Raw genomic sequence first — 14348 nt, 5'->3', positions numbered from 1 at the left:
CACAGGGAATAACATTTTTATGACCGGTCAGCAGTAACTCTATTCAGCTGAATAGACGTCAGTGATTGGTTGAAATTACAGAAATACGACAACTTTAACATGAAATAACTTGCGATGTACGTTTTTTTGTTAAGAAGACTAAGAGAAAAAGATGTTTTATATGACACATTCTACCAGTGTCCCAAGTTTCAAAGTGTTTCGTTAAGAAAATACTGGTGCACCCGTTTTGAACAAGGTCCAAAAATTAAAAAAAAAAAAAAAAAAAATTCATTTTTCTGAGTTATGAGGAAGCAAAATCGGTGGTGGGGAGGCACACTTGTAGGAAATGTTCATTTTTGTATGTGTGTATATGTATAATAGATAAATAAAATAGTAAATAATAATGTGCATATGTACGTACATATATATATGGTATGCCGACTCAATTGTGCCTCTAATTTTCTTTCCTCATAACTTCTAGAAAGATGTATATTTTTTAATTGAAATTTGCTACAAATATGCTTCAGGTGGTATTGATTACGATTATATTGGAATTTGTGGTGAGAAATTCCAATATAATTAGAGGTGGGTGAGGAGTTTACAGAAAAATTCTCATGAGTTGATTTAGATTCTTTATTGCTTAAACCCAACAAAAAATGTATATATTAACGAAATTCTCTACAAATTTCAGAGTGCGTAGCTCTGTTGCGTGTCTTTTAGAGGCTCCCTGCAACTTTTTGTTTCGAGGTCCCAACCCTTTAACCAAAATTCATCACCTACACACCTCTTATTTATAACTATATTTTACTTTATTCTATCACGTTATCCTAAAGAACATCTTTATAAGTACAACATGCTAAATTTATTTACGTCTATTACAAATTTCAACAAGTAAAACTCCCAGATATGAACAAAAGAGCACTTTTTTAATCCAGGCAACTTTCAGAGACAAACACAGCGCACTTTTCACTTTGCAAAATCATCAATCATTTCAGAATAATCAAGCTGAGTGCTAAGTTCGTGTTCAATAGATATCACAGACAATCCACAAAGTCTGGTACATGTTAATGGTACAATGTAATATTTTTGCAAGAACTTTTGCAGGTACAATGTATTACCATTTTATTTCTTGAAATTTTCAGTTAACATAGTCTAATTTTTGTTCAACATCTTAACCAAAGTAAATAGATGACTCATCTACGTTTTTATCTTAACACGGGGGGGGGGGGGCCTCAACTGCAGAGGCCCCCTGCGACCACAGGGGTTGCAGGGGCTTAGTGATGGTTCAGAGAGTGTGTAGATTATGATTATTGGATTTGTACACATACTCTGATACATATCGCAATTTTTTTTTGAAATTTCTAGTTTCATTTTGTAGACATACGATGTGTGTCAGTATGTATGTGTATGAACCCACCAAGTTTTTTTTTAATATTAAATTCCGATATAATTGGAATCGCCACATTCTAGAAGTTATTTGTAGAAAATTTCATAAAAAATTACCCTTTTTTTTAAAGTTATGAGGAAGCAAAGCTCACCTCACCTCACCATCAGAAAAAAAATTTCACCATAAATTCCTACATAATCTGAATCTACACTATCCAAAGCATATTTTGTAATTTTCATAGAAATATATCCATTTTTCTGGAAGTTATGAGGAAACACAGTCAGGGACACCAAATGTATAGGTATGTCTCCCTTGCATGCACACACAGACACACACACACACATTTTATGTTCTGTTGGATAGAGTGTTGTACTCATGATTGCATGATCATGGTTTTGGATGGTGCATTGTGTTCTTGATCAACCTCTTTATTTCATGTTGCTCTGCAATCACTTTGACGTCTGCCATATGGAGGGAATGGGCTAATGGATAGCACAAATATTTGACCACTACAAACAAATAGTTTTTGCAGATTGTTCAGCAATAATTTATGACAGGTGGGGCCATCCATCCACGTGTGTGTGTGTGTGTGTGTGTGTGTGTGTGTGCATGTGTGCGCGCGTGCGTGCATACATACATACGTATATGTTTGAGTATTTATATATATATATATATATATATATATATATATATTCTTTTACTTGTTTGTCATTTTACTGCGACCATGCTGGAGCACTACCTTGAAGGGGTTTAGTTGAACAAATTGATCCTGGGACTTATTTCTTAAGCCTAGTACTTGTTCTATTGGTCTCTTTTGCCAAACCACTAAGTTACGGTTCTGTAAACACACCAACACTAGTTGTCAAACAGTGATAGGAGGACAAACACACACACACACATACAGCGTGGACATAGAGATCTCCTACATTGTGAATGAATAGAAAAAGAAAACACAAACATCCAGGGAAAAATTTATGTTTCCGAAAAATGCTTAAAAACAGTTTATTTTACTGGGTTTTAAAAACTATATTAGGCAAATGGTGGCCATTGTTGGCAATACATTGATGTAATTGTTCCTGGAAGTTCTCCATGACTCTCTGTGTCATCTCAGGTGGTATTGCATTGATATCCTCATGAATCCTTTCTTTCAAATCCTTAAGAGTTTGAGGACGATGTTAGAAAATTTTTTCCTTTAGATATCCCCAAAGGTAAAAGTCACAAGTGCTTAAATTTGGTGACTTTGCTGGCCACTCCACGTCTTCCCTCAAGGAAATCAAATGTCCAGGAAACATTTCCCTCAACACTCCAAGCGAACATCATGCTGTGTGAGCCTTGGCTCTGTCCTGTTGAAGCCATAGATGTTCGGTATCTAACCTGTTCAGTTTAGGGCGCAAAATGTTCTCCAACATTTCAGTGTACTGGCCAGAGGTAACCATTACTGTTTCATCCCCTTCAAAAAAGTATGGGCTGATGACTCCAAAATTGGCAACTGCACCCCAAATAGTTACACAAGGAGAATGATGTGGTCTTTCGTGGGGTTCATGAGGATTATGTTCAGCAGAGTAGTGAAAATTCTGATTGTTTAGGTTTCCATTGATATGGAAGTGAGCCTCATTGGTACTCAGAAGAACAGCTGCAGCAGGAACTTGTGCAAGAATATCCGCACATAAGGCTTTACAATTGTTATGATCTGTCTTGGTTAATTCTTGAACTAACATCATTTTGTAAGGATGAAGTTTCAGGTAAGCATGCAGAATCCTCCTCGAACTTTGGCTAGATATTCCTAATGCTATGCTATGTTATGCTCATGAGCAGAATGCTTTGGCGATTGCTGAACAGATGCTGTCACTGATGCCACATTTCCTGGAGTTCTAACGGACCCAGTTCTGTCAGGAAATTTTCTTTTCAATGTGGATCCAGTTGCATGAAGGTTAGAGATCCAAAGCCAAATTGATTTTTGGTCTGATGCAGATGCATTTCGACTGAGTGCAAAGTGGTTACTGAACGCTCATTGCATCGCTATTACAGATGAGTCATTTCCATAATAGGGTTGAACAACAGTTCATGATGGGTTCTAAAAATGAGAGAAATTTTTTTGAGTAATGAATGTCAAATACGAAAATGCTAGAACCTAAAAACAAAAAAAGTTTTTGAGTAATTAATGATGAATATGAAAATGGTTGATCTTAGCCTTCCTAATGAAACCTGTTCCGCCTCTCTACTTTCTACTTAACTTCACACAGTGCCTCCTCCAAATGTGGGAGATCTTGATGCCCCACCCTGTATATATATATATATATATATATATATATATATATATATATAAGCATATATGACAGGCTTTTTTCAGTTTCTGTCTACCAAAAGCTTTGGTTGGTCTGAGGCTATAGTAGAAGACACTTACCCAAAGTGTTATGTAGTGGGACTGAACCGGAAACTATGTGGCTGGGAAACAAGCTTCTTACCACAAAGACATACCTGCACCTATATATATATATCTCAGAGTGGTTGGCGTTAGGAAGGGCATCCAGCTGTAGAAACTCTGCCAAATCAGATTGGAGCCTGGTGTAGCCATCTGGTTTGCCAGTCCTCAGTCAAATCGTCCAACCCATGCCAGCATGGAAAGCGGACGTTAAATGATGATGATGATGATATATATATCATTGAATATTGTCAGTGTCACAGGTTTTCTCTTCAAGGTTTTCCTCTCCTAGAGAGATTTAACAACAACAGAAGGGCCTCCCACTCCCACTGGGCCAGCTGCACACCTGGACACAAATCCAGGTATTTCCACGTCTCCGTGCCTACATACATGCATATATACACATGTACACATTGTTGGATGACTATTGACTGCTCATGAGCGCTTCTCGTTTTATGTTGTCCATGTTCAGAGAGTGAGGTTGAATTTGTGCAACTCTTTTCCCCACTCTAATAAAATCATCATGCACAGGCACTGCTTGAAAAAAAATGTAAGACCAATCACAAAAATGGCTGGTCGTAGCCTTTGCATGTATGGGACTTTTGATCAGGTGATGGCAATACCTGAACATGAGTTTGCAGGTATCATATATATATATATATATATATATATGTATTTATATGATACTTACAAATTACCTCAGCATGTATCTGGTATTTGATTGCTAATGGAATACAAAAAAGCGTTTCCCCGATGATCCATTGCAGTTAGGCATCCAAATACTCTTGGAACATCCAATGCTGAGTCCCAAATAATCATAATGGGGAAGTGTAGAAACTAGATACTGGTGTTTATCTTAATTTCCACTATCTGGCTCTACATATATACATACATACGTGCATGCATAAAAAGACAAATGGTTTGGCAAGACTTGACAAGGACATTTAATTTAACTATACATTAATAAAAAAGTATACATAGTCTCTAACAGCTGTTCTAGAATATCTCCTATTTATAACAATATATTTTTATTATTATATATCTAAATTTAATATCCTTGTCAAGTTTTGCCAAACTGGTTGCCTTTTCATTTCTGCTTTAATCTATTCCTACTGACTCAAGGGGAAGCCATTTCTAGCTGCTTTAGAAAGGCAGTCACAAAATCACATGTTCAACTGCATATCAAACCAGAATTTTAGTGGCATACCAATTCGAGCACTTAGAGTGCACCCCGACTCTATATATATATCCAGGTTTTTTGCCACACCGCACTCTTTAATCACACTTCTTTTGCAATATCCTGCCACTTCTATTATGGCATTCGAACATCAAGAGTATGCCCTGGCACTTGCCACCATCTTTATCTTTCTCTTCCTTTACTCAGCCATCCTGTTTATATTCTGAGTATGCCTTGCATTTTGCCACCCCCTCTACCCTGCTGTCTTCCACTTTCTCACTTTCCTCCTACACTTCCCTCAAGTTGGGTAACCATGTATTTCCTTTGTGGTAGCGTACCTGTCTCTCTCTCTCTCTCTCTCTCTCCGACTGGGTAACCTTGTACTTCCCCTACAACAAAACACCTGTTTCTGTCTCTCTGTCTTACTATAACCTTTAATCATCCAACACAAATCACCTCCTCCAATGCCCCCTCCCCTCTAAAAAAATTTTTTTTTGTCTTGTATGTATTTGGTGACCCTGTCAGTGCAGGTGCCACTTAAAAGCACCCAGTCCACACTGTTGGTGTTTGGAAGGGCATCCAAATATAAAAACCTTGCTAAAACTGACCTCGCCTGTGCTTGTGCCATGTAAAAAGCACTAAGTCCACTCTGCTGAGTGGTTGGTGTTAGGAATGGCATCCAGCTGTAGCAGTACTGCCAAGACAGTCACAGTAGTCTGGTGCAGACCTCTGCCTGGCCAGCTCTTGTGAAACTGTCCCACCCATGCAAGCATGGCGGGTGGACTTTGAACGATGATGATGATATATGTATATGTTTGTCCCCCCCACCACCATCACTTGATAACTGATGTTGGTGTGTTTATGTCCCTGTAACTTAGTGGTTCATCAAAAGGAAACCGATAGAATAAGTACTAGGCTTACAAAGAATAAGTCCTGGGGTCGATTTGTTCGACTAAAGGTGGTGCTCCAGCATGGCCACAGTCACATGACTGAAACAAGTAAAAGAATAAGAATAAAAGAATATATATATATTGTTGTACTTGGGGATGGTCATATTGCTAGTTTAGCCAATATATATATATATACACACACACACACACACACACATATTTGTATTCTCAGCTATCACATCCTGTATGTTCTAGTGGGTTGCTTTCAATTACATAGATATCTAAAATGACTAGTGAAAGTGTGGTACATGTTACCAAGCAGCCAGTAATTTGTGATTGGTTGCTGGCTGTACTGCACTTGTACATAGCTGTTTTGCTTCGAGACAATCCCTCTGGACATCTAAAATCACTTGTATGATAGTGAAAAATTTGATTTTTTTTTCTTCTTACTACCAATTACAATTTCATTCTTATGGCTTGTTGGTGAGTGTGTTAATTCTTTTTTTATGATTTATTTTTTTAGAAGTACTTTGCAGGAGCAGTTGAAGTTATGACATTGAGAATGTGCTAATACACTAAAATTTTTAGAAGAATTTTAATAATTAGCTTACAATTTGGAAGGCAATTATTCATGGAAAGAAGTAAAATCCATCTTCCTTAGATTGTCTGGAATAAGCTTTTGCCTGAATATGCCACTGATTTCAGTGGCTTTGAATTTCTGTGAATATTATAATTGAAGAATTTCTGTTTTTGGAAAAGGCTTTAGGATTTGGCATATTAGTAGTGTGTGTGTAAATGGCTGTTTTATAATTGGTGGGTGTCCCTTTGTCTCTAAAATCACATTTGCTTACTATAAAAGCTGCAGTTATGCATACCATCAACACTTCACTTCCTGAGACTACAGACAAGATGCTTTAGAAAGGAAATTAGAGTGGTATGAGACTAATGAATCAAGTTATAATACTAATTATTGCATAAGTAATTAGATAAACCAAAAAAAAAAACAAATCAGCTTAGAGGAGATGCAGTTGATGAGTGTTGTAGGAAGGCTATCACCAATAACCTCTTTTTAATGTGACCACTATAGGAGACGCTCATTATTAAACACAAGCCATTGTACCTAGCATTCATTGACCTCAAGAAATTTTTGACAGGGTACTGTGTTTTTTAGTCTGGTGGTTGCTAAGACAACCATGTGTGAATGAATGGAATATAAGAGCTGTGCAAGTCATGTACAAGTTTGCTGTTTTTATGGTGAGAGCTAGCTATGAATTCAGAGCAATTTAGTGTTACTGTTAGTATTAATAAAAAATTTGAAGATGGAATTGTAACTGATAGGATGCCAACACCTAGGCTGAGGAGTGAACAGTATTTCAACATTATATAACAGTACTTAGTCCCATAGGTTTGGATACATTGACAGGAAGCCACTCCAGAACTCCTGCTCAGATCAGGGTCTCTAGTATTCTTGACACTGGATTTGGATCAGTTTTGATTCAATCTGCATAGTATGGCTGGTGGGTAACAGACCATCTCGCATTTAAACTGCTATGCAGACATGCACCAACTGGTGGATATCTTAACTGGCTATTGGAAACTGTGCACCAGTTGTGATATATTAGTAACATTTCTGTTTTGTAATGGTAGTAGGGACATAATAATCAATACTTAACTAGAGGTGTATTGATTTTTTCAGTTCAAGGATGATGTGAAATTTATTGATTTGGCTCAGTGGTTGGTATTTGTAAGAAAGAAAAATCTATGTATTGAGAAAATTGTTCAATGATTTACCTGTAATGAAATAATATATTTTCTGATGTGTTGGCCTGTTTAAGATAATAGATACAGTTTGTCATATGTGTCCAAACATGCTTGTTTGAACCTGAAAACACAGCAGCTAATGTCATCAATGTTAGTATGCCTTCATCTTTAAATATAGAAAATCTAGAAGCAAACTATAAAAAATGAGCAGTCATGGTATTGGGCTATTACCACCTCTTAGTTTTGGAGTTCAAATCCACTGTTAGGTATTTGAGCATTACACTTAATTCCATGTACCTCTGTTCACCTAACTGGTGGAAACAGGTATTGGATCTTGTGTGAATGCTAGCTGTAACATACTGGTGTCTTGTCCAGGGTAAGATTTATATCATATTTGATGTCAGAAAATTAATCAAGCCCTTACAAACTTCTTGAAGGTCATTATCATTTTTTCCCCAAACTTGGAAATCAATTTGCAGATGAAATTTCAGGGTAAATATGCTCAAATATGGAATGTTTATGGCTAGAATTATAGTCATAAGTTTGGTGACAAAGCTTATACATGCTTGTATATCTGGTGTTGGGGTTCTGTGGGCTACTGCTGAGCACTTGCTTAATTACCTGTATGTTGTAGGTTAATATAGCCTATGTGGACGAGATATTAGGGCTGCTTGTAGGCATTCTATTGTGATTTTGGATGAATCACTTCATTGTTTTTGGCGACAAATGTCTCTGGCAAGTGGCTTGATCTAAGACCATGTTTTCAAACTATGGCGATTACAGCACTGAAGATACAAAAAAATTTTAACTTCACTTAAACATTTATTATTTGGTATTAACATTTTTGTCACACCAACTGCCACCTGTTCACTGGCATCGTTCTACTGCAACTGGTCTCAGGTGAGACTCTTTGTCACTGCATATAGGTTTCAGGGTTTTAACCTTTTAGCACTTAAATCAGTCATATCTGGCCAAAATATTCTACCTGTTTTATACTCAAGCTAGTTAGATTTGGACTAGCACACCAATCCTACAATATCACTCTAAAAAGCAACAGTCACCTCATCAAAATCTCAAAGTTACAAGATAATGCATGATTTTGACAGAATAAAAGGTTAAATATATTTAAAATAATATTTAGAACCTTGAGACTCATATGTACTGGCCAATAGCCTCATCTTAGACCAGTTGTTGTAGAACTGTCAATGAACAACTGAGGTAATAACAAATGAAGTAATGACAGTAAGGCAGACATGTTTTAGCCATTCAAAAGCACACAAAATCTGTTAACTTCACTTAAACCAATTACTATTTGGTGTCAAAATATTCACCACACTAACTGCAACTTCCTCACTGACGGTTCTACATTTTGTGTTTGTATTGAATTAGCATTTGTCAAACTCAAGTGTGGAAAACAACATCCATCATGTGGTGTCTGTTTTCATTGATGCATTTCTGAAGGCATTCTTGGAAGTTGGCCTCCACTCTCTCCAGCATTTCTCTGTGTCTCTTTGGGCGATTTCCACGCAAATAGCTTCCTTCAAATTGTCTAATGCCTGGGGCTTATGTGCATGCAAATGTACCTTGAGGTTTCTCCACAAGAAATAATCACACATCAACAAATGAGGAGGCCGAGGGAGCCAAGAAATGTCAGAAAACCTGGAAATGAGGTGGTCACTGAAGAGAGGGCGAAAAACGTCCACTGATGCTCTGGCTGTGTGGGCTGTTGCCCCATTCTGCTGAAACCACATGCGTCGAATAGGCATACGTTTTTGTAATTCAGGCACAAAGAAATTGTTTATCATCTCAATGTAACACTTGGAGTTCACAGTAACAGTATTTCCATTATTGTCTTCAAAAGAGTAAGGACCAATGATGACAGCTTTCCCAACAACACACTCGACTGTCACTTTTGGGCTGTGCAGTGGTCTTTTGTGCTGTTCTCTTGAATTTTCAAGAGCCCAATAATGACAGTTCTGTCAATTCACCATGCCATTGAGATGAAAATGAGCTTCGTCACTTGTTAATAAATGAGGTTGTCATTTGCCCCCAAAATTGCTTATATCTGACATGTGAAATTAAGTCGCTGTGCATAGTCCCATGGTATCAACTGTTGCTCAGTGACCAATTTGTATGGGTGGAAATGCAGGTCTTCATGCAAAATATACCTTACCGATTGATTACCAATGCCAAGTTCAGTGGAATGCCTCCGGGCAGAGCAATTTGGACTCCGTATCAAAGCTTATCTGACTTGTTCCACATTTTCCGGGGCGCCCCCACTAGTCTCCTATTCATTAGTGTACCTCATGTACAAAGTGCATTCACCCAACGTAAGATTGTGTTATGGGTGGGAACAACCTTATTTTGGTGAAGGGTTAAGGTTAATTGCCGTTGAATTTATCAAACTCTTCTCACTAATTGTTATAAATGCAGAACATCACCAATTTCCTTTGGTACTGGAATTTATCTCATCTTTGAAAAAGGTATCCAAAAGAATTTCTTGTTTACTCAACTTAGTCTAGCAACCTTCAAGTTATTAATTAGCTTGTTTTAAAAGACGAGACGAAATGGAATTGGGGAACGAAGGCCATAGTTACTTAGAGAAATATTATCATACCATCACATGACCCAGAGTTTGGAGTTATCTTTTGTAATTGATGGACAAATGAAAATGATATTAGTCATTTATGCCTGGTTTTTCTCACTGTGCGCGCGCGCACACACACACACACTTTTACTTGTTTCAGTCATGTGGCTATGGTTTTTATATCTCTGGTCAACTTTTTAATGCTCCATGCGTTAAGTAGGTTAACATTAACCAGACTATGGTTTTCCTTCTTTTTTATGTGTTAAGCAGTTTGGAATTATTTAATCTTTAAATACTTCTTTTTTTTCTCTTCCAGAAAAGTAGGCTGAAATAAAATTTTTAATTTCCCCATATTTTCATCCTTTTCAGATCGAAACGGACGGTTCTGGTTGTAATCCTCCTCCTCATTATCATCGCATATTTTGTACCTTTCAATTTTGATTTCTCAAGATCTAAGTTTTCAGCAAGTAAGTAAGAAACTTTATTATTAATAAAAGAAACTGCTGCTGCTTTTATTATTATTATTATTGAGTGAGAGAGCAGTGCATGCCATCAAAGTGACACTGGGGTAAAATATATGAAGTTCAGTATACCCATCATGACTACCTGTCTGATAAGGGTAGACCAGGCATTCATAACCATATGTGCACGACATGGTGATCTCGTATCAAGATAAACAGCACATGACCTTACAGGTGGGGCCCTGTTAGAATCTTTGTCAGGTCGAGTAGCCCATTCCGCTCAAATGATCCCTGAATAAGTGTTGTTTAAGGATGCTGAATGAAACACTCATGTTTCCAAAGGTGAATTATCCAAACCCCAAATAATTCTTCTTCTTCTTATTAAGGTGGTAAGCTGGCAGAATTGTTACTGCAGTGGACAAAATGCTTAGTGACATCTCTTTTGGCTTGACATTCTAAGTTCAAATGCTGCTGAGGGGTGCTTTGCCTTTCATCCTTTTGGGCTCATTAAAATAAATATCAGATGAGCACTGGGGTCAATGTAAGTGACTAGTCTTCTCCCACAAAATTGTGCCTATAGTACAGACAATTATTATTATTATTCAATCAAGGTCACCTTTACCTTTCACTATTTCAGAGTTGATGAAACGAGTACCAGATAACTAGCTCCCTCTCCCAAAATTTCAGGCCTTCTAGAAAGGATTATTATTATCATCATCATCATTATTAGTATTATGAAGGTGGTCAATTGGCTGTCATTAGTGTTGGATAGTGTTCCAACTTTGCCAAGGTGAACTTTACCTTTCATCCTTTTGGGGTAGGTAAAATAATGTACCCATCAAGTACTGGGGTTTATGAAATCAGCCGATCCCCTACCCTTAGAATTACAGGCCTTGTGCCAAGATTTGAAATTATTATTATTATTATTATGGTGAGCTGGCTGAATCATTAAAACAACGGAAGAAATGTTTTGCAGTATTTTAATCAGCTCATATTTTGCGTTCAATCCCTGCTGAGGTTAATTTTGCTTCTCATCCTCTTGGGGTTTGTAAAATAAAGTACCAGTGAAATATTAAGGTTGATGTAATCAACTACCCACTCCCCCTAAAATTGCTGGCCTTGTACAATAATTTCAGACCCTTATCCTTTTGAGGTTGATAAATTAAGTACCTGTCAGGTACTTTATCTTGCATTATCTCCTAGCTTCAAGATTTCAATGATGTTATTGTATAGCTTTAAAATGACATAGTAGGGTATGTGTGAAAAGCCAGACCTGGCTGATTTGAACATGAAACAGAATATTTGGCTTGGATGTGGCTGGTTTAAATGCTCAAGAGTAAGCTGGAGGAATTGTTACTGCATCAGACTAAATGCTTAGTGGCATTTCTTCTGGTTCTGATGTTCTGCATTCAAATATTGCTAAGATCAACTTTGCCTTTCCTCCCTTTTAGAGTAGTTAGTCGAGTACTGGGATTGATGTAATTGACTAACCTCATCATCATCATCATCATCATCATCATCATGTAGCATCTGTTTTCCATGCTGGCATGGGTCAGATGGTTTGACTGGAATCGGTAAACTGAAGAGCTGCACCAGGCTCCAATCTCTTTTGGCTTGGTTTCTACAGCTGGATGCTCTTCCTAATGCCAACCACTCCACAGAGTGTACCAGGTGCTTCTTAAGTGTACTGGCACAGGTGTCTGTTATGTATCGCCAGCACAAATGCTTTTTATGTGTTGCTGGCATGAGTGCGTTTTATGTGTCACCAGCATGGGTGTCTTTCATGTGTTACAAGGATAGGTGCCTTTTACATGTCACTACCATGGGTGTCCTTCATGTGTCACCAGCATGGGTTCCTTCACATGTCACTGGCATGGGTGTCCTTCATGTGTCACCAGCACGGGTGTCTTTCATGTGTCACTGGCACGGGTGTCCTTCATGTGTCACCAGCACATGTGTCCTTTATGTGTCACCAGCACAGGTGCCTTTTATGTGGCACTGATCACAACTATTTCATTTAGCTCGATGTGTCTTTTCATGCACAGCAAATCACCAAAAGTCTCAGTCACTTGTCATCTCAACATCTGAAGATCATATTTTACCACCTCATCCACATCTTCCTGGGTCTACTTCTTCCACAGGTTTCCTCTACAGTTAGAGGTCAGTTCCCTTCATGGTAAGATTGGTTCCCCACTAAAACTACTAGGCCTTGTGCCAAAATTTGAAAGTTATTATTAGTTGTTTTCATCAGTTTTGTGTGAGCTGTTGACGCACCAGCAGACACACCTCTGTGTTGCTGAGGTGTTGGTAGCCTTGTATTTTATAGGTGTAGAATCTATTCTTCTTTATCGAGGGGTTTGTTTTGTTGTTTCTGATTTTATTTTATGCTACATCTGTTGTTTAGTATACACGTAGGTCTCAGAAACTTATTAAAAACGAAAAAAAAAAAAGATACATGAATATTCAGAAAAATTATTCTTAAGTGTAAATGATGCAGCAGTAGTACTTCATTTCCTTCTGTGAATGATTTCGCTAATTTCTAGGTTGATTATGCTAACAATAGTACAAATATGAGGCTTCTGTTTATTTCAGAATATTCCAGTGATATTATCTGAACGTATTTGAGTAATACTTATTCAGCCAGTACTTTTATGTAGTTTTTTGATGCACTCTATTAAAAGAGGAAGAAACAAGGTTTTTCTTGAAAAAAGCAGTTTGTTTTCAGAGTTCTTTGTGAAAGTATCTCTTTGGAACATCATCTTAGAAGAACATGATGTGGCAGACAGAGATGTACTATCAAGAGATCTGGCCATATTCTCAAAAGAACCATGAAAATGAGCAGGTTTGACAATGTGGGAGAAATCCTTATAAAGAGGACAGCTGTTGGAGTTAGTGCATCAAGAACCAACTATTACAGACAGTTTCAAGAAATAGGGTACAACAGCCAAGTGCCCAGCAATGGTTGAGAGTATTGTAAGTGCTAAGGAAGTGACATGTTGAATAGAGGTCGAAAGTGTTTTCTGATCCAATAAAATTTTGGAAGCTAAAACTGCAGGGTTTGAAGGAAGGTTTGGTGAAGCATGCAATCCATTCTGCTTGAAGTTCAGCATTAAGTTCCTACAGATAGTGTTAGTTTGTGATGCCATGTCAGATGTAGGTATTGGACCTCTGTTCCCTCAGGATACTGTCATTGTATGTGGTCTTGGAGTACTTCATGCTTCCTTCAACCAGTAAATTATTTGGCATTGTGGAATTTCTTCCCCTAGCATCTGACACTTGAAAACACTGCCAAAACAACCACTGCCTGATTTGTTAATTATCACTTATACTTCTATGGTCTGGTAACTCACCCAGCTTGAACCTCACAGAGAATCTATGGGGCTTTGTTAAAAAAGAAGCTAGTCAGCTTGTGTCAAAACCACCTGAGCTTCTGTCATCCCTGAGCAATGTTACATATTGCTTTCAGTTCCACAATGTACTCAGGCAATTACTCATTCACTCATTCATTAATGTCCATTTTTCCATGCTAGTATGGGGTTGGATGAAATTTATCTGAAGTAGGATTTTTCTTTGGACAACTCTTCCTTCAACCAACTATACAAGCATGGAAAAGTGTGGATATTGAAATGATGATAACACACACACACACACATTCTCTCTCTCTCTCTCTCTCTCTCTCTCTCT

At 37.6% G+C, this 14348-nt stretch overlaps 1 protein-coding gene across 2 annotated transcripts in view; it reads left to right on the top strand.

The window, feature by feature from the left end:
- LOC106878811 (uncharacterized protein KIAA2013 homolog) overlaps positions 1–14348 on the top strand; it is an 86355-nt gene that overhangs the window by 37806 nt on the left and 34201 nt on the right. For both annotated transcript variants that reach the window (XM_014928153.2, XM_014928152.2), the window contains exon 2: positions 10573–10670. In XM_014928153.2, the coding sequence (XP_014783639.1) occupies positions 10573–10670 (98 nt within the window). The remainder of the gene's footprint in view (positions 1–10572; positions 10671–14348) is intronic.

Source organism: Octopus bimaculoides, chromosome 5 (assembly GCF_001194135.2).
Source record: "Octopus bimaculoides isolate UCB-OBI-ISO-001 chromosome 5, ASM119413v2, whole genome shotgun sequence".
Classification (NCBI taxonomy): domain Eukaryota; kingdom Metazoa; phylum Mollusca; class Cephalopoda; order Octopoda; family Octopodidae; genus Octopus; species Octopus bimaculoides.
Note: the sequence above shows the minus strand (reverse complement) of the source record. Positions and strands in the feature narration are given on the sequence as shown.